This window comes from Hemitrygon akajei, chromosome 11, assembly GCF_048418815.1.
Source record: "Hemitrygon akajei chromosome 11, sHemAka1.3, whole genome shotgun sequence".
NCBI classification, from domain to species: domain Eukaryota; kingdom Metazoa; phylum Chordata; class Chondrichthyes; order Myliobatiformes; family Dasyatidae; genus Hemitrygon; species Hemitrygon akajei.
This window is the reverse complement of record NC_133134.1, coordinates 150,797,173-150,822,023: the sequence shown is the minus strand read 5'-3', so window position 1 is coordinate 150,822,023 and position 24,851 is coordinate 150,797,173. Positions and strand designations below refer to the sequence as shown.

At 42.6% G+C, this 24,851-nt stretch overlaps 1 protein-coding gene across 3 annotated transcripts in view; it reads right to left on the bottom strand.

The window, feature by feature from the left end:
• Positions 1-24,851, bottom strand: part of LOC140736124 (proto-oncogene tyrosine-protein kinase Src-like) — a 215,255-nt gene that overhangs the window by 29,398 nt on the left and 161,006 nt on the right. For all 3 annotated transcript variants that reach the window (XM_073061919.1, XM_073061918.1, XM_073061920.1), the window contains 2 exons: positions 16,640-16,789; positions 4,662-4,817 (listed from right to left, as the gene is read on the bottom strand). In XM_073061919.1, the coding sequence (XP_072918020.1) occupies positions 4,662-4,817; positions 16,640-16,789 (306 nt within the window). The remainder of the gene's footprint in view (positions 1-4,661; positions 4,818-16,639; positions 16,790-24,851) is intronic.

Sequence of the window (24,851 nt, the reverse complement as noted above, 5' to 3'; positions counted from 1 at the left end):
CAGTATTTCAAACATTTGCTTTTTTAAGTTCAATTCCCCTATCCTCAGTGAAGACTGACAGCACGCTATTTTGATAAGCTCCAGTTTAGACTGCAGTGAAGGTTTTAATAGTCACAAAGAGCTAAACTTTAGGTCAGCATTGGGATTATCAGAAGAAAGTTTCCAACTCTGTTGGTTATAAGTCCATCAGCTCTTTTAAAGCTCCTTTATATAAACAGAAAGACAGACAGACATACTTTATTGATCCTGAGGGAAATAGGGTTTCGTTACAGTTGCACCAACCAAGAATAGTGTAGAAATATAGCAATATAAAACCATAAATAATTAAATAATAATAAGTAAATTATTCCAAGTGGAAATAAATCCAGGACCAGCCTATTGGCTCAGGGTGTCTGACACTCTGAGGGAGGAGTTGTAAAGTTTGATGGCCACAGGCAGGAATGACTTCCTATGACGCTCAGTGTTACATCTCAGTGGAATGAGTCTCTGGCTGAACGTACTCCTGTGCCTAACCAGTACATTATGGAGTGGATGGGAGTCATTGTCCAAGATGGCATGCAACTTGGACTGCATCCTCTTTTCAGACACCACTGTCAGAGAGTCCAGTTCCACCCCCACAACATCACTGGCCTTACGAATGAGTTTGTTGATTCTGTTGGTGTCCGCTACCCTCAGCCTGCTGCCCCAGCACACAACAGCAAACATGATAGCACTGGCCACCACAGACTTGTAGAACATCCTCAGCATCATCCGGCAGATGTTAAAGGACCTCAGTCTCCTCAGGAAATAGAGACGGCTCTGACCCTTCTTGTAGACAGCCTCAGTGTTCTTTGACCAGTCCAATGCAAAGTCTTAGGAACATATACAGTTGCAAGTAAAAGTTTATGAACCCTTTGCAATTACCTGGTCTTCTGCATTAATTAGTCCTAAAATGTGATCTAATCTTTATCTAAGTCACAAAATAATAGACAAACACAATCTGCCTAAACTAATAACACACAAACAATTGCACTTTTAATGACTTTATTGAATATATTGTTTCATCATTCACAGTCCAGGCTGGAAAAAGTATGTGAGCCCTTGTCTTTCATAGCAGGTAGAAAAACCTCCACCAAATGTTTCCAGTAGCTGCTGATCAGACTTGCACAATGGCGAGGAGGAATTTTAGACCACTGCTCCATACAAAACTGTTTCAATTCATCAATATTCACAGGATACCTTGCATGAACAACCCTCTTCAGGTCATGTCGCAGCACCTCAATTGGGTTAAGGTCTGGACTCTGACTTGGCCATTCCAAACATGAATTTTCTTCTTTTTAAACCATTCTGTTGTTGACTTACTCCTGTGTTTCAGATCATTGCCTTGTTACATCATCCAACTTCGGTTAAGCTTCAGGTGACAACTGCTATCCTGTCATTCTCCTGTAAAATGTCTTAATTCAATTTTGAATTTATTGTTCCTTCAATGACTGTAAGATGTCCAGGCTCTGAGGCAGAAAAACATCCCCAAAACCATGAGGCCACTTCCACCATTCTTCACAGTTGGGATGAGGTTTCAGTGTTGGTATGCAGTGCCCATTTTCTTCTAAACATAGCGGTCTGCCAGAAAGTTCAACTTCTGTCTCATCTGTCCACAGAACACTGTCCCAGAAGCATTGTGGAAATTCCAGGTGGTCTTTTGCAAAATAGACGTGCAGCATTTGCTTTTTTTGGAGAGCAGTGGTTTCCTCTGTGGTGTCCTTCCATGAACACCATTCTTTCTGTGTTTTACTTATAGTAGACACAAGGACAGAGCCTTTAGTAAGCTCTAGAGGATTCTGCAGGTCTTTTGCTGTTACCCTTGGGTTCTTTTTCATTGATTGGAACAGCTGACGCCAAACAGCTTTTGTAGAAGGCATCACCCCAGAGGTTCACATACTTTTTAGAACCTAGACTGTGATTGTTCAAATAGTATGCCCAGTTTTGACAAGAAGTACAATTGTTTGTGTGCTATTAGTTTAGTTTATGCAAATTGTCTATTATTGTGACTTTGATGAAGATCAGACCACATTTTATGAGCAATGCAGAAAACCAGGTAATTGCAAAGGGTTCACAGACTTTTTCTTGCAACTGTATATAGCTAGGGTGCCTACGACATTTTCACAGGACTATATTTTTCAATGTGGAGTAGAGTGCCAGTTTGTAAATCTGGCAGGAGCAAAGAATGCTGGGAAAAATGAGGGTGTAGCGCCACAGGGGGATGTGTGACAGGTGTCAGAGAAGGGGTGCTGGCGCGGGGGGAGGGTGGTGTGGCATGGGTGCAGCCACACCCAGCCCTGATACTCCAGGCAAGGTCATTTGATTCCAAACAATTGGTTTATTGATCATTACAGAATGTCTCTCTGGTGCTTCTCACTCTCTCCCCTCTCCCTCCCCCTTTTCCCAACCATGATTTCTCTTTCCCTGTCCCGTTCCCAGTCTCAGTCCACAATAGAGACCCACATCAAGTTTATCATTACTCATGTCATGAAATTTGCTTTTTTTTGTGTGGCTGCAGTACAATGCAGTATGGTCAGCCCTCCTTATCTGCGGGGGATTGGTTCCGGGACCCCCCGTGGACGCTCAAGACCCTTATATAAAATGGCGTAGTATTTGCACATAACCTACGCACATCCTCCTGTATATTTTTAAATCATCTGTAGATTACTTATAATACCTAATACAATGTAAATGCTATGTAAACAGTTGTTATACTGTATTGTTTAGGGAATAATGAGAAGGAAAAAGGTCTGTACATGTTCAGTGCAGACGCAACCATCGTAGCTCCTCTGGGAACGCTGATGCCGCCTCGGCATCAGCCGATCCTGATTCTCCCGTGATCTTTAAGTTCTTTAGGCTGTAGCGCTTTACGTAGCTAGCCAGCCATCCCTTGCTAGCCTTAAACTCCTTCCTCTCGCTCACAACACAAGATACGAGGCGAACAATGCTCAAACAATGAGTGCTGAAGAGAGAACTTCCGAGTTTTCCCGATTCTGCGCCTGCAGAACACGCGGATAAGGAGGGCTGACTGTACATAGAATTACTACAGTACTGTGCATTTGAAGTACATAGTTGCACAGCTGGTAGAGCTGTTTCCTCATAGCTCAAGTAACAAGGAATCTTACTCATCTTTGCTGCTGTAGGTGTGGAGGTCGCACGTTCTCCCTGTAACATCAGCTTCTTCTGGGTTCTCCAGTCTGGAGGTTAGAGTCTGTTCTACCATTCGATTGTAGCTGATTTATTTCCCCTCCCAACCCCATTCTCCTGTCTTCTCCTCTCTCATCCCAATAATATTAAAAAATTCAAGTACATTTATTACCGAAGTATGTATGCTGTATTGAACCCTGAAATTCGTCTTCCCCACAGACAGTCACGAAACAAGGACGGACCATGGAACAAACCGGTTCAAGGAAAAACATCAAACATACATATATATGCATATTTATAATGCACATGTATTTCTGTAGGTGAATGGCCACTGTAAATTGCTGATAACATGCAGGTAACTGGCAGAATCTGGGATGGGAAAGTTGATAGATACATGAGGAAAATAATATGATTTGGAGTTGGGTTAATGTGGGAATGGGAGTCGCCCAGCACTGAGTTGGTGGGTTGAAGGGCTTGTGACTATGCTGTGCCTCTTTATGACACTGCTGAAGTTTGATTAAATCAACAATTAAATGATTTGGGGATCTCAAAAAATGACATCCGAGCTCCATGATGGTGAAATTTACCTTTAATCTCCAACACTGGACACAGCAGACAAAATTCCCTTGAACTTGATATTTAATCAGTAGCTGGAACTTCGACCTTTCAGGGGTCAGAGTGAATAACGAAGCAAAACTCCTGCCATTCTCTCCTGGGTCTCCACTTGTCTGGAAATGGAACAATACGTGCAATAACCTGAGGCCTATTTTGCCTCTGGGACATGCACAACAAAGGGACAATCAAGGCCTAATCCATATCGCCTCCAACAATTCACTACCTCAAAAAATAAGTAGAAACTGAGCTTAAGTCTACTTTGATAGAACATTGCAGCACAGTGCAGGCCATTCAGCTCACAGCGTTATGCCAACCTTTTAACCTACTCTAAGATCTAATCCTTCCCTCCTACATAACCCTCCACTTTACTAACATCCAGGTGCATACCTAAGAGTTTCTTAAGTGCCCGCCTGTCCATGTCTATACTTGAACCGTTCCATTTTCTTCCCACAGAGTTGGTGAATCTCTGGAATTCTACATCCCAGACAATGGTGCAGGCTAGATCACAGAGGAACTGGAAGTGAAAGTAGGTGACTTATTGAATGATTGGACAATTGAGGGCTATGAAGAACTACATGGAAGGAGAACCAAGGCCTAAGGTAGATGAACCATGATTATACTGAATGGCGGAGCAAGTAGCCTATACCTAATCCTGCTCCTATTTAACACATTCAGTGGCATCACGGATGAAGCAGCAGAGAAACATGCAGTCATAAAAATAAACTACTTAGACTGAAAATGGCCTTAATCTATTCTAAAAGGCAATATTTAAAGTTGCCAATAGACACTTAACTGCGGTTGTCAAAAAGTTATTTTTTCTTCTATCATCAAGAGAAATTTTCACCTTGCAAGATTAATAGAAAGAACGTCAAGTCTCTTACCCATCCACACTTCTCCGAAGCAACCCTGCCCAAGCTTCACTTCCAACCTCAATGATTCCCGTGGGATTTCCCAAGCATCTTTGGCTAATCCCTGGGTTTGCGGTTTCACTGTTGGACAGACTGTTGTCAGCCGATGACACAAGCCATCAGAGTGTTCTGCAAAAGAAGGCCACAATAGAGCATAAGTACATCATTAACTTTCAAAGCTCTTCGCCCAGTGTAAACCTCCTCCAGCTCCCGTCACCCAGTATGAACACTTTCTCATCTTTGTGGGCTGCATCAGAAAATACTGTGGTATTCCACAGGCTGTACTTGAGGACTGTAATTAATGCTGCTTTAAATTCCATGTCTGTCAAGCTACCAGCTAATCTTGGTATTGTTATCTAAGATTTATTCCAGGAGGGAGCAGTCTCTTAAGCTATAACGGTATGAAGTTAAAACAAGCCTATAAATCAGAGATATAGATAATATTTTACAAATTCATCTCTCCTGACAGCTATGTGGAAAGGAGGCACCCACTGGACCTACAGGTCACTGCGTCAGGTTTGAAGATGAGTTGACTTCCATGTTTTATTCTCGTAAACCAGCTTGATAACCTGTTGCAAAGTATCAGGGGCACATTAGCATGGGTTAGGAAACTGTATGATGAATTCACTTTAACAGGCTTCTGATTTTGAAGAAGCTCCTGATGGAGGGTCTTAATGTCAACCATCCCTTTGCCTTAATAGATGCTGCTTGGCTTGCTGAGTTGCTTGAGCAGATTTTTTTTTGCTCCAGATTTCAGCATTTGAAGTCTCTTGCGTGTCCTTTCGTACTCCACCGCAAACTCTCTTCAGGGCATACTCACTTCGAAGAAGTTCCTAATGGAGACCTTCCAACAAAAAACATTGACCATCTCTTCACCTCTTCAGATGCCAAATGATCTACCGAGTTCCTTCAGCAGTTTGTTTTAGGCCATTGATCTGTTTTGTCAATCTCAGCACAAGAAATGTCTGGAAAAACCCCAGTCAAATAAGACCCAATGTAAAAAGGAGATTTGGATTTGGAAAGAACCTGTTGAGAACTTTCAAAATGATTTATGTCATTTTGTGGGATCTGAGCATCACAAACAAGGCTGGTATTTATTCATCCTTAATTGCCCTTAGAAGGTAGTGGTGAATCACTTTCATGAACAACTGACTCTTTCTGGTGAAGATGCTCCCTCAGCGCTGCTGGGTAAGGAATTATAAGATATAGACCAAATAGCAATGAAGGACAAACAACATACTTCAAAGTCAGGGTGGTGGGCAACTTGGAGGGAAACCCTAAAGTGGTGGTGTTCCCATGCATCTGCAAGCCTTGTTTTTTTTTTAGTATTGTGAGGAATTTTGGGCCTCATATCTAAGAAAGGATGTGCTAGCATTGGAGAAGGTCCAGAGGGGGATTACAAGAATGATCCAAGGAATGAAAGGGTTAGTGTAGGAGGAGCATTTAATAGCACTGGGCCTGTACTCAATGGAGTTTAGAAGAATGTGGGAGAGTTCTCATTGAAGCCTATCAAATATTGAAAGGTCTAGATAGAGTGGTCATGGAGAGGATATTTCCAATAGTGGGAGGGTTTAAGGGCAGAGGGCACAGTCCAAGAATAGAAAGGTGTCCATTTAGAATAGAGATGAGGAGCAACTTCTTTAGTCAGAGACTGGTGAATCTGTGGAATTCGTTGCCACAGAGGGTACATTTAAAGCAGAGGTTGAGAGGTTCTTATCAGTAACGGTTATGGGGAGAAAGCAGGTGAATGGTGTTGAAAGGGGCAATAAATAAGCCAGGATGGAATAGCGAAGCAGACTTGATGAGCTTAATGGCTTAATTCTGCTCCGATGTCTTATTATCCCTCTTGCCGCTTAAGGTCATAGACTTAGGAGATGCTGTTGAAGTAGTCTCCAGATCATTCGATGGATGGTACAAAGATAACAACTGTGCATTAGCAGGTAAGGGAATGAATGTTAAGATTAGTGGATGATAAATCAATAAACTGAACTGCTTTGACTTGGAGAATTGTTGGATTTGTACCCATTCAAGTGCAGAGTATCCTAGCATGCTCTTGACTTGTGTGTTGTAGATGGGGGAAAGACTTTCGAGGTTGAGACACTTGCTCATCTGCATCCCTGCTCTTGTTGTTATGTGGCTAGTATAACTGAGTTTCTGGTCAATCATAATTACCAGTGAAGTGGGCCATTGTGATGACGTAGGAAATAAATGCAGAGTCAACCTACATATTGTACTATAAGCTCAAGTTCAAGTTTATTGTCATTTCCACCATAGACTGCTGGTACTGTACACAGTAAAAATGAAACAACATTCCTCCAGGACCCTGGTGCTACATGAAACAACACAAAACTACGCTAGACTATGTGAGACAGCACAAGGCTACACTAGACTACGTAAAACAACATAAAAACTGCACTAGACTACAGACCTGCACAGGACTACATAAAGTTCACAAAACAGTGCAGGGCAGTACAATAATTAATCAACAAGACAATAGGCACAGTAGAGGACAAATTATAATATAATAATAAATGATGTAGATGTCAGTCTAGACTCTGGGTATTGAGGAGTCTGGTGGCTTGGGGGAAGAAACTGTTGCACAGTCTGGTCGTGAGAGCCCAAATGCTTCGGTACCTTTTTCCAGATGGCAGGAGAGAGAAGAGTTTGTGTGAGGGGTGCATGGGGTCCTTCACAATGCGGTTAGCTTTACGGGTGCAACGTGTAGTGTAGATGTCTGTAATAGCTGGAAGAGAGACCCCGATGATCTTCTCAGTTGACCTCACTATCCGCTGCAGGGTCTTGAGATCCGAGACGGTGCAATTCCCGAACCAGGCAGTGATGCAACTGCTCAGGATGCTCTCGATACATCCTCTGTAGAATGTGGTGAGTATAAACATATAGTTATATGAAAGAACTATCTCCACTCCACAACTGCCAGACCTGGTTTCTATAACTGAGTTAGCAAGCTCAGCAATACAAACTGTTCAATAAAACATTCCTTTGAAGATAACTTCCATCGCCAGAGGAAGCCACAGTATTATAGCTGTCTTTGCTATAGAACTCCTCCTCCTGACAAAGCATATGGCATTGACTTACCCACCTAGCTGGGCAGCGTCATTTGGTATGATAGCCGGACCTAGGACCACATCCAGTGGAGACTCAGCAAAGCTAGAAACAGCTTCAGATCAATGAGCAACATATGGGGATCAACCAAGTACAGCGTGGTGAAGCTGTACCAGAGCTGACACACTCTTGTATGGATCAGAATGCTGGCACATGACAGACAGCAACCTTGCCAAGCTTCTGTCATTCCACACCATGAGCCTCTGGAAGATCCTCCACCTTTTCTGGCCAAGAAGCATCTCCAACCACACCCTACTCCTTCAGTACCATCAAGAGGACATGGTCACAATAATTATGGGGCAACATTGAAGATGTGATAAGAAGAGGCCAAATCCATCATCAAGGCAGCACTTCATTGGACCCTTGAAGGTCGGAGGAAACATGAGAGGCCAAAGACAATTTGACACTGTAGCGCAGAGGCAGAAATGATGACCCTGAACCACAAATGGGGCACAAAAGAGAAGATGGCCAAGGACAATGACTGACTGACTGACTGACTTGTTAGTGGAGTTCCATGTCATGAGATATCTAGATCACAGCATGTGAGAAGGATTAGAACCAGCTTTACTATTACTGACATATGGCATGATATTTTGTAACTTTGTGGCAGCAGCATAGTGCAAAGACATAAAAATCTATGAATTACAAAAATAGATTGTGAAAAGAAAATGGAATAACAAGATAGCATTCAACATTCCCTGGGAGGTCTGGAGTGCTGTGACTGCTAGGTCTTAAGATAATAAACACAAGATCCTGCACATGCTAGAAATTCAGAGCTACACACATAAAATACTGGAGGAACTCATCAGGTCTGGCAGCATCTATGGAGAGGAATAAGTAGTGGAGATTTTGGGGTGAGACTCTTCATCAGGACCTGGTAAAGGGTCTCAGCCTGAAACATAGACTGCTTATCCCTCTCCATAGATGCTGCCTGACCTGCTGAGTTCCTCCAGCATCTTGTGTTGTCGTTCTTAAGATGGCTACTTCACATAAATGGGTTGAAAACAATTTATTTACTGTAGTCTCTGTGGCTGTAGATTTCAGCTGTAACGGTTGTAAATGGGAATACTTATTGATTCCCTTGGGAGCTGTATGCAAAATTTTACCCTTCTCTGGCAGCTTTTTCCGACATAGATATTGATATACAGGACTGTGCAAAAGTCTTAGGCACCCTAGCTATGTATATGTGCTGTAGTAATTTTATGTATTGTATTGTTGCTGTAAAAAAATTAATTCATGACAGATGCGAGTGATGATAAACCTGATGCTGATACGGGTCTCTATTGTGGACTGAGAGTGGGAAGGGGGCAGGGAGAGGGGAATCATGGTTCAATTAAGGGAAAGGGAGAGGGGAGGGAGCAGGAAGCACCAGAGAAACATTTTGTAATGATTAGTAAACCAATTGTTTGCAATCAAGTGACATTGCCTGGTGTCTCAGGGCTGGGTAGGTCTGCAGCCATGCCACCAATCCCCCACTCACAGCACTCCTTCTCCGCCTCCTGTCCCACACCCCTCCCACCGCACTCCATCCTCACCATTCCCAACATCCGCTGTTCCCGCCAGATTTATAAGCTCGCTCCCCACTCCACAATGGAAAAAACAGTACTGTTCAAAAGGCTTAGGCACCCTAATTATATATACATATGTGCCCAAGTTCTTTTTGCGCAGTACTGTACAGTAAAAGGATATATTGACATATTCAGAGTAAAATGTGTATGCCATGTTTTTGAAGGAACATATCAATGGGACAGCGGAGGTGGAAGGAGCAAGAGGCTTTGGAAAAAAAAGGCCCAAACAGTCCCTGGGGAGATGACAAATAATTTAAAAAAAATTGGACCACTTGTCACTCAGCAATGGCAAGAGTCTCCAAGGCACTTGATAATCAAGCAAAGAAAGTGATCAGAAGTGGATAATCAAACCATATCTGGCTCTGGATTTTATATGAGGATAAGAAATGAACCTTTGTATATTGGTAGAATTCTTAAACTTCATCTCCAAAATGTGTATAAAATGCCATGCTGTATACAATCAAGGAGAGTGTGTGTACTGTGTCCTCTCTGCCCTGCAGTGGGTAAAACAAATCCTTCCTTGTTTAACCAAAGTACGGACACATTTGAATGATTTATTTAGACATTAAGACCAGAATGCTCTACATCATTTGGTTCAGTGGGCAGGATCTTCCATGAGTGAACATATGGTGAACCTGGAGTATCACTTGGGTGAGTATACATAAAATAAACTGACCAGCTGTTGCAAACCTAGTGAGAGATCTGTACTAAATGAAGACTGCAAGGCAAATTATTCCTATATTGACCTGGATAACATTCAAGCAACAGAAGAGGGTCATGATCACAAAAAATGGACTCAATGGTGAACAGTTAATACTGGAGCATTCAGTGAAATGCACCAAGAGAGAACAGACCAAATGGTGAAAAATACGTTATGCTCTGAGTTATGATCCTGAAGATCAGTGAAACGGTAGCAAAAAATAGCACAGGAATAAGGGGGAGAATGCATGATTCCTGGTATGATAGCATGTGACAGAGCAGAGGGACAGTGATCGAGTGATCAAAGCATCTCATGGCAATTTCACTGGTTAGTGAAGATGAGTCTGAATGTTTTCCTAGTCAATTCCTTGTGTGGAACCATGTCCATTATAAAGAGTGCAATTTGTCTTCAGTGTCAGTCGCTTACACTGAGGACTGAAAACTGTTAACTCTGTGCTGTCTCTCTTGCTTTAAGTGTTCATTTCAGTATATGTACAGAGAATTGTTTGGAACTTTTACATCATATTTGTCTTAGAAGGAAATTTAAAATATCTATTGCAAACACTGTAGTCTTATTTTCAATTTTTGACAGCTGTAGAGAATTAAAGATATAGCCTTGAGGTCAAAATTCGGTATGGGAATGGTTCTAAGTCAATGGAGCTTTTCAAACTGGTGCTTGTAATTTGGTTGCCATATGAAATTGCTTTTGTTTTATCTAGTTTTAAATTGAAATGAGTGACATTGCTTAGTTTAAATACAAACATACGTTTAAATGCAGTTTTACTAAGTCACTGAAAGTGTAAGAACTGGCTTCTCTTAGATTATCTCATCCCATACAAAGGTTATGTTGGCCAAGAAGAAATTATAAATTTGATCAGTTAAAGATGTTAGTTATAGTTTTAAATATTCTATTTGATTTTGGATGCTTAAATGAGCCTTATGCCATTTTTTAAAATCCAAAAGCAGTGTTAAAGAATTAACTTACCCTATGTAAAAAGGGACGTATGGGCATTGGAGAAGGTCCAGAGGAGATTCACAAGAATGATCCCAGGAATGAAGGTGTTAATATATGAGAAGGGTTTGATAGCTCTGGGCCTGTACTCGCTTAAGATCAGAAGAACGAGGAGGGATATCATTGAAACCTATCAAATACTAGCTTCCTTTCATAGTTCATCTTTTCCCTCTTAATCACCTTCTTAGTTTCCTTTTGTAAGCTTTTAAAAACTTCCCAATCCTCTGTCTTCCCACTAAGTTTTGCTTCCTTGTATGCCCTCTCCTTTGCTTTTACACGAGGATATATCTTTCAAGACTTGGCCAGCTGAGTCAATGACACTACTACCAAGTCACTACAGAATACAAACAGACTACCTGGTATCAATTCAGTTCACCTGCACATACTAGGCATTCCCCAGCTAACAATCTTATTGTCACCTAATCACATGTTTCATTTCTGAAATGCTGTTTACAAGTTAAATGCTGACCAAGTCATCAGGATAACCCTACTGATCTTTGAAGTAGTACAATTGGATCATATGTCCAACTGAGAGAGCAGTACTTCAGTGGACAATCAGTATTTGCTTTAGTCTCTGAAGTTGGTGACAGGGTAGAGATCCGTCTCAACCAAAGGAGGCATTCCTTCCCTCCATTAGCCTGCAGGTCACCCCTGGGCAAAGTGTAGACCCTCCCCCCACCCTGATCAGGTTCATGTGAAGCCATGGGAGCAGATGGTGGATGGTCGTATGAGAAGCTGGTGCACATCACAAGTCTTGGTTATGCCAGTCAGTCGCTGAAGAGTGTTGATAATGGCTGGGATCACCCATCTTGTAAAGACACTGCCCATAAGAAGGCAATGGCAAACCACTTATGTAGAAAGTATAGCCAAGAATAATCATAATCGTGAGACCATGGTCACCCACGTCACATAATGATGATGATGAGTCTCTGAAGAGGAACTTGAATCTGGAACCCTTCATCGAACCAACCAAAAGTTGTACATACCCTGAAGTACAGCATCATTTAAGAGTAGAATAGGCTTCCTTCATCTATGCCCAAAAGTAACTGAGTTTCAAGTAAGTGTACAAGGGAAAATCAGATGGTGAGGTCAAAGATGTCTTCTCCACACGGAACCCAACTGATCCTAAAGGCTGCAATGTAGGAGTAGGGAAGTGTGACCTCCCAACTGGAACATGGAAACATTCCAAACAAGCTCTGCTGCTATTGAACTCTGCTGTTCAAGTAACAGACATAGCCACAGCAGGGGAAATCTCCGAACTTGGGACCCTAACAAATAGGGAGTACATGGCCAGTATTCACCTTACATAGCATACTCCTAAATGTGTGCATCTAAGTAACTGAGTTATTTGTCAAAAGGATGCATTTGTAAATGTATCTGTTCCCAATATACTGTCTTTATACACGCAGTGGTTTATGTAGTATATAGCATTCTTATCATCTTATAAAATGCTGTGGTATATTTTCCTCCTGCATGAAGGCATGCACCAACATTTTTAATGATATAAAGGATGCCTTTATCTTTCATTGTCTGCTAGCAGAAAGGCGAAAAATTCCGGTAAGTCATCTTTGACTGACAATTGGCAAGCACCACAATAAAACCAATCAACCCTTTTATTCTTTTCCCCACCTTCAGGAGTCACTACTACTTCTTTCCTTGGCTTGACATATGTCAAGAACTTGAGCAGTGACTTAAACTGTTTCTTGCTCACCATCTGTTGAGGCCGGCAAAAATAAGCAAACACATTGTTCAACCAAGACCATGGATTTCTCCTAGTGGCCTGGTCAGTAACACTGGTGTCATGACCAGGTGCTGAAGGTAGTGGCAGAAAGTATCTCCTCGGCCATTAACAACAGTAAGCACCAGAAAGCCCATAGCCTTTGTCAAAGCTGGGGACCTCGGCCCAGATCACCAGCAGGCTTGCTCACCATGTCATCTGACTGGCAACTGAAAATCAGTTTTGATAACCAATTAAAATTCTGTAGCAAGACACAAAATGCTGGAGGAACTCAGCAGGTCAGGCAGAGTCAATTGAACTAAATAAACAGTCATCGTTTCAGGTTGACACCCTTCATCAGGACTGTAAAGGGAAGAGGAAGATGCCAGAATATAATGATGGGGGAAGGGTAAGGAGGATAGCTAGAAGGGGATAGGTCAAGCCAGGTGAGTTGGAAAGATAAGGGCTGGAGAGGAAGGAATCTGACAGGAGAGGAAAGTAGACATAGGAGAAAGGGAAGGAGGAGGGAACGCAGGGGTTGGTGATAGGCAGGTGAGAAGAGGTAAGCAGCCAGATTGGGAAATAGAAGAACAGGGGAGAAAGAGGATTTTTCTTAAACTAGAAGGAAAAAAAAATCGATATTCACACTGTCAGGTTGGAGGCTACCCAGACGGACTATAAGGTGTTGCTCCTCCACCCTGAGGGTGGCCTCATCATGGCACAGGAGGAGGCCATGGACTGGCATGTTAGAATGGGAATGGGAATCAGAATGAAACTGTTTTGCCAGTGGGAAGTTCTGCTTTTGGCGGATGGAGAGGAGGTGCTTAATTAAAGTTCCCTGACTTCATCACATCATCATCAATGAGGCCCAACAGTAATTGGAGTAGGTGGTCATGATAGAACTGACCGTGCCTTGGCAAAACTGGATTGCGGAGGCACACGAGAGTAAGAAAGCCCAATACCATGAGCTGGTAGAGCAGTGGCAGAGACAGGGATGGAGGGGCCCCACGTGAGCTCATCGAGATGGGGCGTAGAGGTTTTCCCGGTCCACAAAACCTACTCTCTCCTTGGCATTACGGGGGCTGCAAAAGGAAGAGCCATCAGGACCATCACAGCAGTTGCTGAGCAAGCCTCCAGACGGCTGTGGATCAAGAAGTGTGACCCGTGCACCAATGCTGCAGGGACACACGCCAGGACATGATCAATCCTGGCTGGGTTGCCTGGGCAGTAGTGTCTGATGTTGAAAGATCCGAAACATCTGATGATCACAAGTAGAATCACTGATGATGTGTCCCCAAGGCATCCCAGGATGTATCTCAGCACCAAGTGTTCAATTCTCAACGGAAAACATAAAAAATATATTAACTAAATACCTACCTCATGAGCAACTTGTGCAACCTGGCTGTATCGGAATTATACACAACATCAATTGCCATTTAGTGCATTAGATGCAGCAAAACTAAGACACTTTTCACAGAATCAATATCAATATTGATGCCAGTCTAAATAGCTAAACGGAAGTTTAATCAGAGAAATAAGTTTGTAAAATGTCTTAAAGGCAAAAAGAGTGATAGAGGTGTAGAGTGTCTTCCAAAAAGAATTCTACAGCCTGGAGTCTTGGCAGTTGATGGCACAGTTACTAAAGGTGATGTGATTAAACTTGAGCATGATCAAAAAATCGTTATCATAAAGTAGAAAATCAGAGATTGCTGGGCTGGAGTTGATTAACCATATAACAATTACAGCACGGAAACAGGCCATCTCGGCCCTTCTAGTTCGTGCCAACGCTTCCACTCACCTAGTCCCACTGGCCCGCACTCAGCCCATAATCCTCCATTCCTTTCCTGTCCATATACCTATCCAATTTTACTTTAAATGACAATACCGAACCTGCCTCTACCACTTCTACTGGAAGCTCATTCCACATAGCTACCACTCTCTGAGTAAAGAAATTACCCCTCGTGTTACCCTTAAACTTTTGCCCCCTAACTCTCAACTCATGTCCTCTTGTTTGAATCCCCCCTACTCTCAATGGAAAAAGCCTATCCACGTCAACTCGATCTATCCCCCTCATAATTTTAAATACCTCTATCAAGTCCCCCCTCAACTTTCTATGCTCCAAAGAATAAAAACCTAACTTGTTCAACCTTCCCTGTAACTTAGGTGCTGAAACCCAGGTAACATTCTAGTAAATCTCCTCTGTACTCTCTCTATTTTGTGGATATCTTCCCTATAATTCGGTGACCAGAATTGTACACAATAATTGCTGACAAAGAGGGCAAGATCTTGAAGTGGTCTGGAAATAAGGCTAAATTATTTTAAAACTGAGGAATTACTTCAGAAGGGGAAAACACAGGTTTATCAAACACATTGAGCAACATGAATTGCGACACAAAGAAAATTCCAAGTGAAGCATTTTGGGATATCCCAGGGGCACCCAAGCTCCATCTTTCTTATGTTAACATAAATTATTTTATTTATTTGCGCATACAAAGAATTTCAGCTGAGAATGGCTTTCTATGTTGTTGCAGGTCTGGAGTGTTTTTTTTCTCCAGAAAGGTTCATTATTTTTCAGCAAGCTTTCACTAATATCCCCATCACAGACTCTCAGAGGATGGTTAGGCAGCCAGGATAATGGCAGCTCATTCTATTTAGATGAATGTGCTTTGTTCTACAGCTCTCAAAGGCATGCACTCTCCATAAACGTGCAGGTTCATTCAAGATTATAATGAGACTCTGGGGGAAGGAGTTCATGTGAGTTTCTCTCTGGTATTACCAAATATTCTTACTTCCCACCACACATTTTTAAAACAACAAGAAAACTGAGATATTTACTTTTGAATAATTAAGGCATTGCATTGGTTAGTCTATGCACCTTGATTCAAACTGAAATTTTATTGTGCAGTTTTTTTTTTAAAACTTCAATTGATGACAAGAGGCATAGATAGAGTGGACAGCCAAAGACTTTACCCAGGGTGGAAATGGCTGATACACGGTGCTTAATTTTAAGGTGACTAGAGGACAACAGTAGTGTAGTGGTTAGCACAAGACTTTATAGTACCAGCGACCTGGGTTCAATTCCCACCACTGTCTGTAAGGAGTTTGTACGTTCTCCCCATGACTGCATAGGCTTTTTCTGGGTGCTCCAGTTTCCTCTCAAGGTCCAAAGATGTACCGGTTGGTAGGTTAATTGGTCATTGGAATTTTTTTCATGATTAGGCTAGGATGAAACCGGGGGATTGCTGGGCGTCACGGCTCAAAGGGCCGGAAAGGCCTATTCTGCACTGTATCTCAATAAGTAAAATAAAAAATATATAGATGGAAAGTCAGAGCTAGTTTTGTTTTTACACAGAGAGCTGTAGTCACATGAGATGTGCTGCTAGGGGTGGTGGTAGAAGCAGATACATTAGGGACACTGAATAGACTCTTAGATAGGCACATGGATGAAAGAAAACTGGAGGGTTAAGTGGGAGGGAAGAGTTAGATTGATCCTTGAGTAGGTTAAAGGTTGGCATGACATTGTGGGCTGAAGGGCCTGTATCATGCTGTACCGCTTTCGGTTCTATGTTCTGTGTAACTGAAGGGCAATATTGATGTAGTCTGGTGCAAGACACCTTAGGATCTGTTTTCCTGTGGAATCAGCATTATGATGTGTATAAACAGGAACATGTACAACAGTGGAATGTGTTATTTCTGCCACTCTAGCTGTTTAAGGAATTCTGCTGACAGATGAACAACACTTACGTTAATCCACTTATCCAAAGGCACCATTGTAACAATGAAAGATATCTTCATTACAGGCGGCACAACCTTTGCTTTCTTTACAACTTACTTGAGTAGTGGACTACCAGCTGCTGCAGGTTTTCAAACTGTGTTCGTGATGTAATGTAGAAGCCACCCTTGTCCAGTTTGCGAATCTTGTAGTGCTTCACATTCAGGCCTTTTGCATTGTCATAGTCGGACACGGATAAGCAATATGCACCTGAATAAAAGGAAGAAGGTATTCATTTAGAATCAGGCATATTTTGTACAACTCCGTACAGTGAATTCCAGTTACAACCAGCATATTTTGTACAACTCTGTACATTGGACTCCGGTTAAATTGGCCACCGGTTAATCAGGCAGCTACTCATTTTGAAAAACTTTTAAAGAACAAAAAATAATCGAGGAAGTTGATGGGATTCACTTCATTTATTTGGGACACTATGCCACTTAACTGAGGCAGGAGACTGTTGCCAAACAGTTTCTAACTAGTGTCAGACACAGGCACTTGTGCAGCCATCAGACACCACACCGTGCTTAGAGCAATCAGATTTTAAGTAGTGTCAGTTGTCTGACCCTGTGTTCAAAAAGCAGTGATTTTTGGCAAGAATAAGCAGTAAGACAATTCAGCACTGTTTGCTCACAGCGGTTTCAAGCTTTCTTGCTTGGAGATGCCAGAAACAGCCAGGAGTGAAAATAAAATGTCTTTATTACTTCAAGAAGTTAGGAACTATGAAGAATTTGAAGATATCGACAATCATCTCGAATGTTACAATGGAAGTGAAGATGGGGAAGATGTAATAGCATTGACTGAAGGTAGTTCAATATCTGCCCTCGGTACCTGGCTGATTTTGCACATTTACAGTCAATCAAAAGAATACAGCAGCACTGTCCGTCAAAAACTTTTAGGCATACACAGTTTTAAGTTACTGTAGTACTGTAGGTAGTGTTCTAATTTGTTCAGTATTTCATTTAAATACATAATTTGTTATTCAGTCAAACAGTAGTTTGCCTTTTTTATACCTTTTTAACTATTTCCATGAAACTTTGCAATTTAGGGCAGCTGCTTAATTGGGCCAAAGTGCACTGGTCCCGATGTGCCCCAATAAATCTGGAATCCACTATACTATTAGTTTGGTTCTCCTGCTACACAGGTATCAAGTTACTGAAGTGACTTAGCTGAAGAAAACAAAAGAGATTTTTTGATTTGTCCAGAAGTTACAACTGTCGTTTATTTAAATTTCTTTAGCCCCACTTACACTCCTCCACACTCCTGGGAGTCCACATTACACACCACCTGTCATGGTCGCAGAACAAATCCTCCACAGTCAAGAAAGTTCACCAACACCTCTATTTTCTGGAGAGGCTGAAGAGAGCTGGATGATGCACACCAGTACTCAAGACCTGATAGAGATGTGGAGCTGCACAGTACTGAAACTGCTCCACGCTAGACAGGAAGCCTCTACAAGGGGTAGTCAAAACTGCCCAAAGCATCACCAGCACAGTCCTACCCACATCAAGGACATACTGTATATATAGGAAGGTTCCAGAAAAGGTCCAGTAACATCGTGGAGGACCTCACTCACCCTGCTCATGGACTGCCTGTCCCACTCCCATCGGGGGGGGGGGGGGGAGAGAGCCTGCACAGCATCCACACCAGGACCACCAAACTCAAAAATAGTCACTTTCCCTAAACTGTCAGGCTGATCAACACCCCCACCACCACAACTTTATCACTTCCTCTCAGAGTCACCTTATGTACAAACACTCCTGTACCCAGAATCACTTCATGTGCATACAAGAAGTCTATGTATATCAGCTATTCTTTTGTATTTGTATTTATTGTGATTTTTGTAGTGTGTTCTTTATGCTTATTGTGTTTTTTTAATTGCTGCACTGGATCTGAAGTAGCAATCCTTTGATTCTCAATTACACTGATGAATCACAGTAAACAATCTTGAATCTTGAGATTAATCTTAAATTTTATTATGTGGTAGTTCATGTCCTTAGGTAGTCTGTTAATGACATCATTCTCCTGCATCTAGTTGTGAACAGGATGCCCAGGTGTCACATAAACCTCTGGAGAGGTGTCCATGATCTTCATCAGCCTGGCCTAAGTCAATGGTGGTAACAGAAAAACTGCAGCATGCACATTAGATGTTTCAAGTACCCTTAAAGATGTCATCTCACAGACAACCTGATGACTTCCAGCCAACAGGAGCTGCAAAGCGGGGTGCCTCGGTAGCACAGCGGTCAGCACAACGCCATTTGCAGCTCGGGGCATCCCGGATTTCAGAATGACTGGGATTCTCCGGGTCCTCTGGCTTCCTCCCACAGTCCAAAGACATTCCAGATAGGTTAACTGGTGATTGTCAGTTGTCCCATGATTAGGTTAGGGTTAATCAGGTCTGTCGGGGGTTGCTGGGTCGGAAGGCCCCACTCCACGCTATATTGCTAAAATAAAGTGATCACAGTGTCTGGACTATCCTAAAGTCCAATATGCGTAGATCGTAGAACACATACGGCATAGGAGTAGGCCCTTTGGCCCACAAAATTACCCTGAACTAAGTAAATTAATTAACAAATCCCTTCAGCCTAGACATATCTCTCCATTTCCTGCATATTCATATACTTAACACGAACCTCTTACGTGCCTTTGTCAAACTCGTCTCCAGTACCGTTCCTGGCAGCACATTCTAAGTACTCACCACTGTGTTAAACAAAACTCAGAAAGATAAGACACTGCCATACACATTTCATTTGAACTTACACTCTCTCATCTTAAATGCATTCCAGGTAGTGATAGACATTTGATACTAGCTGTTTATCTATGCCTCTCATAATCTTATAAGCTTCTATCGGGTCCCCCCCTCAGAGAAAACAACCCAGCTTTGGCCAACCCTTCCTCATAACACATGCTCTCTAATCCCGATCCCCGCTTAGTCAGCAGGAGGAATGTGCCGGTTTCCAGATCTCTTTCCTATTCCGACTTCCAAAAGCTAGCTGTCCCATCTGGTTACGTCTGCAAATTCCACACTGGCCACCTTACAACCTACAGAACTGGACTGAAGATAAGTCATTGCATAGCCCTTCCTCTGTTCATGATTGAGCAGTAAGATTGAAAGAGTGCAGAGAACATTTACTAGGATGTTGCCGGGTCTTCAGGAGTTGAGTTACAGTGAAAGATTGAACAGGTTAGGACTTTATTCCTTGCAGCATAGAAGAATGAGGGGGGATTTGATAGAGGTTTAAAAAATTATGAGGGGTATAGACAGAGTAAATGTGAGTAGGCTCTTTCCACTTAGATTAAGAGAGATAAGTATGAGAGGACACGGCTTTAGGGTGAAAGGGGAAAGGTTTAGGGGGATCATTAGGGGGAACATCTTCACTCAGAGAGTGGTGGGAGTGTGGAATGAGCTGCCATCTGCCGTGGTAAATGCAGGCTCACTCTTAAGTTTTAAGAAGATTGGATAGATACATGGATGGGAGAGGTCTGGAGGGTTATGGACTGGGTGCAGGTCAATGGGACTAGCGGAATAAAGTTTCAGCACAGACTAGAAGGACCAAATGGCCTGTTTTCTGTGCTGGAGTGTCCAATGGTTCTATCACAAGTGAATGCAGATGCTGGAATTTGGAGCAACATACAAAGCATGGGGGAGCAATCCAGATGAAAGGCCTTGGCCTGAAACAATGTCCCTCCATAGATAGTGTCTGACCCACGGCGCCCCTCTGGCATTTTGTGTGTTACTGAAGGAACCTGATACATTTGGGCCGGGGGAGGGGGGTGAGGTGAAACTGATTATTCTGCAAAAGGAATTTGTGCATACCTAAAATATTATCAGCGGGACATCGCCACAGAAAGAAGGTCTTCTCTGTGGGTCAAAATATCACAATACTTTAATGAGCTGCCTGGCCCCAAGAAGACGGGTAGCCCACAAGTAGATCATACTAAAACAAATACTTGCTTTAAAATATATCCCAGCTAATAAATCACGTTATCATCACCAGTTGTACACTACCAGCATGGGTGTCTGGGATTAATACAATAGCAGCCATGAGCAAATAAGGTTCCTGCTTGGACATGCTAACAATTAGATATTCCTTTGAAAATTCCTTAAAAATGCCTAATGTTTCTACTTCTCCCCCTGTAATTCACTTTTGTTATGTAGAGAACACACTGCATTTCAAAATTTACAAGATCCTTACAATTGTTTCACCTCCTTAAGCAGAAGCCTTTGTTTTCTGTACTGTTTGCTTTTTCCCCCTTGGATTTGTTCCGTTACCCTAGTGGTCACCAACCTTTTTAAGCCCAAGATCCCCTTCCTCAGCCTTAGTGAAAGGCAAGATTGACCCCACATCAATTAGTTACATGCATGCGCACCGGGGCAGAAAAGACCGGAAGTAAAACCCCGCAACCCGGAAGTAGAAATAATGTATAAACACCAGGGGTACCCACCCTTTTTTTGCACCGTGGGCCGGTTTAATATTGACAATATTCTTGCGGACCGGCCAACGGGGTGGGGGTGGGGGTGTTAAACACGACTGGAATACAGCGATACTCGAAGCAAGTTCCTTATGTCCAGTCTATTCCGCAATTTAGTTTTTGCGGCTCTTGGCACTTAGCTTCTGTCCCGCTTGCTCACGTTTTTTCCACTGAAAAATCTCAACGCGTTTATCTTTAAGTGCAGGGTGCTTGGACTCAGGGTACCGGAGCAGTTTTGAGGGCTTCATTGCCTCATTAGACAGGCTCTGGGCCCGAACTCCAGCCTCCCACCGCCAGACGCCGTGGCCAGGTGTGGCTGGTCGTGGGTGGGGTGAGAGGACAAGGGCCGGAGGTCCCCATACCGGGGCCGCGGCGGTCGCAGTCCGGAGCGAGCGGCCAACCGAGTGGGGAGTGCGACAGGGCGCCTGCTCACCCCCTCTTGTAAGATCTGTCGGCCGACAAAAGTTTGTTTCAGTAGATCGCAGCGCGGTAGTTGCTCTGCTACTTACAAAACGCTGAGTCTGAATGAGGTCGTCTGCGAATATTTTAGCACCGGGTTCCCCACGAACACTCAGTGTGGTAAACAGGTTTAAAGGCAGCGCTCCAGGCCAGTAGCGACTGCACTTTCCACTGGCCGCCCGAGGCCAACCGGTGTTCCCTGGCACGAAGGTATCACTGCGTTTAGGCGACTGATGACCTCACGTGGGTTCAAGTTCAAGAGTGGGCATGACTGGGAATGAGGAAAGGTGCAGCTGACTCTCATCGTTTCCTCGTGGCCCGGTGGTTGGGGACCACTGAAGTACACTGTGTAGTGCGTGGCGGGGGAGCTACACACATGCGTACTGGGCAGAAAGAACGGAACTAAAACCCCGCAACCTGGAAACAATCTCTCAACAGTATTTGTGTATTTTTTATATTTTTTTTCGGGATCAACAGGGAAAGTCTCAAAGATCGACCAGTCGATCGCGATCGATGGGTTGGTGACCATTACTTTACCCCATCCTAATGACGAATTCCTCATGCAAAATGGATCTTTGGACCCTCAGGTTCACACATTGTTGTTCAGGAAAGGAATATTTACTTACACTAGAAAGCCTATGAACAAGACACCACATAACCTTAATCTTAAAACTAGCTTTGTTTAGATGGTCAAATATACCACCTGTTCAACTTCAGTGAAGTTTCTTTCATTACAACTTGTAATGAAATTTTAGTACTTCATACTTAGTCACAGAGGCATAGAAAAGTACAGCACAGAAACAGACTATTCAGCCCATCTAGTCCATGCCAAACCATATAAACTGTCCACACCAGGGGTCGACAACTTTTCTGCCTCCGTAGGCCGGATCGCGTATTAATGAGCGGACGGTGGGCCAGATAAATGCCATAAAAAACTTGAAATATGGGAATTAACCATTTAAATACATCTAAAAATTAATGAATTAATGAATAATTCATGCTAGGAAATCATTTGTGCTTAAGGTTGCCTACCCCTGGTCTACAGCCATCGACCTGCACCAGGGCCTCCATACCCCTACCAACATTGTACCTCACCAAACTTCTCTCGAACATTGAAATCCAGCACACATGCACTACTTGCACGGGTAGCTCATTCCACACTCTCACGACCTTCTGAGTGAAAAGGTTTCCCCACATATTCCCCTTAAACTTTTCACCCTTAACCCATGACCTCTGGTTGTCATCCCATCCAACCTCAGTGAAAAATGCCTGCTTGTGTTTACCCTGTAAATACTCCTCATAATTTTGTTTACTTCTATCAAATCTCCTCTCAGTCTTCTACGTTCCAAGGAATAAAGTCCTAACCTGTTCAATCTTTCCTTGTAACTCAGCTCATCCAGTCCTGGCAACATCCTTGTAAATTTTGTGGAGAGCAACTGTTAGGGATTGTAACTGCTCCTTTAGAACATTCCCAATAAGGTCCTGTTGAATCAAAGTCCAGATCAACGGCTTACATGAAGACTCATGCAAGTGCAAAGTTGTTCAGTTTCTTTAAACTTTTCCCAAAGAGTAACGAGAAAGTATATTCCAAGTAGTGCTCCCTCTCTTCTAACTACACAGACAAAATCTGTCTGACACAGAACTGATCAGTGAAGTGCTTGCAATATCTTACTGGGAGAGACAGCAGACAGGAAATAATAACAAAGATGGAGGCTCATTGTTATGTTGAGCAACACAGCTTGAAGATCATTTTGAATGCATTGTGCACTTACAGGGAAACAGCTCCCAACACCGTTAAATTAGATTTAGTACAAAATCCACTGGAGGTTGAACCTGCCCGCTGACACCTTTTAAATTATCCTACCAGCTTTCCTGGTATTGCTGCAGAATCCAGTTCTCAAGCCAAAATTCTCAGCAGCATAGGCTGTTAGCATGCTATGTTTGTGATTCCAGACAATCTTTTGCAGCTGTTGTCTTTTACTGTATTTCTGCTCACTAGCAAATCCTTAATGCGCTGTATAATATTTTTCTGGAGAACTGTCAAAAAGGAAAAGAGCACACCCTAGCAATGATTCTTAACACATTCCCCATCAGTGAGTGGTTTGGCAGATTAAATGTTGGGCAATAACCTTTGAACTCTCAAAACTAACAGTAGTTGAAACGACCTAAACTAAAAGTTATCAAAATATAGTGGCCACTTTATCATGGACACTCGTAATCTTGTTCATTAATGCAAATACCTAATCAGTCAATCCTGTGGCAGCAACTCAATGCACAAAAGCACGTCAACATAATCAAGGGTTTGGTTGTGGCTCAGACAAAACATCAGAATGGCAAAGAAGTGTGTTTTAAGTGACTTTGACTGTGAAATGATTGTTGGTGCCAGACAGGGTGGTTTGCGTATCTCAGAAACTGCTTCTCTCCTGGGATTTTCACACACAACAATCTCCAGAGTTAATAGACTGGTGCACAGCAACAAAAAAAAATCTAGTAAAAACACCTTGTTAATGAGAGAGGTCAGAGGAGAATGGCCAGACTGCTTCAAGCTGACAGTGTAACCACTGGTTACACCAATGGTGTGCAGAAGAGCATTTCTGAATGCACCACACATTAAACCTTGAAGTGGATTGGCTACAACAGCAGACCACAAATATATAATAAAGTGAACAGTGGGTATATATTTTTTGCAGCTGATATCTCAAGAAATGTGTTCCATTCAATTTAGAGCGGATGTCCTGCACACTACTGTCTCAGAACAGAAGATTCCTATCATCCTTTTAGTCATGTCAAATCTTTCATGCCAACACACTGGGAAACCTCTGTTGCTTCTCCCAATATTTGAATGTTGTTTCTTTGCTGGTGTATCTGACATTCTTATCACGCTGAAAAGGATAAATGCAATTTAAAGATATCTCACTAATAAACTTAAATAACCTAGTTTTACTCATTTTAAATAAAATGTGTCTATTGTGAAAAACTGTAGGAATTCATGGAGATGTTAAACTACGTACTGTATTTGCCATTATTATTACTGAATATCCAATGTTCGCTCACAAGGCACTGAAGAAAATAATACAAGCAGAGCAAAGCCAATGCCAGCTGGATCAAGTGTTTACTGTCCATATACTGATGTGTACACCAGGCCTGCGAGAATTTCAAAATGCATCATCCAATGTCACATGTTCCCGCACTGTCTAGCTGGCACCAAGCCAGTTTGAGACAATTCCTGTGAAAACATCGCCCTGCTCTCGGGCTGTAAAAAATCATCTGCTTTCTCATTTGAGAGGAAGGATAATCATTATGTATCTTTTTCATTAAAGAACTGAGCGGCAGAACTGCA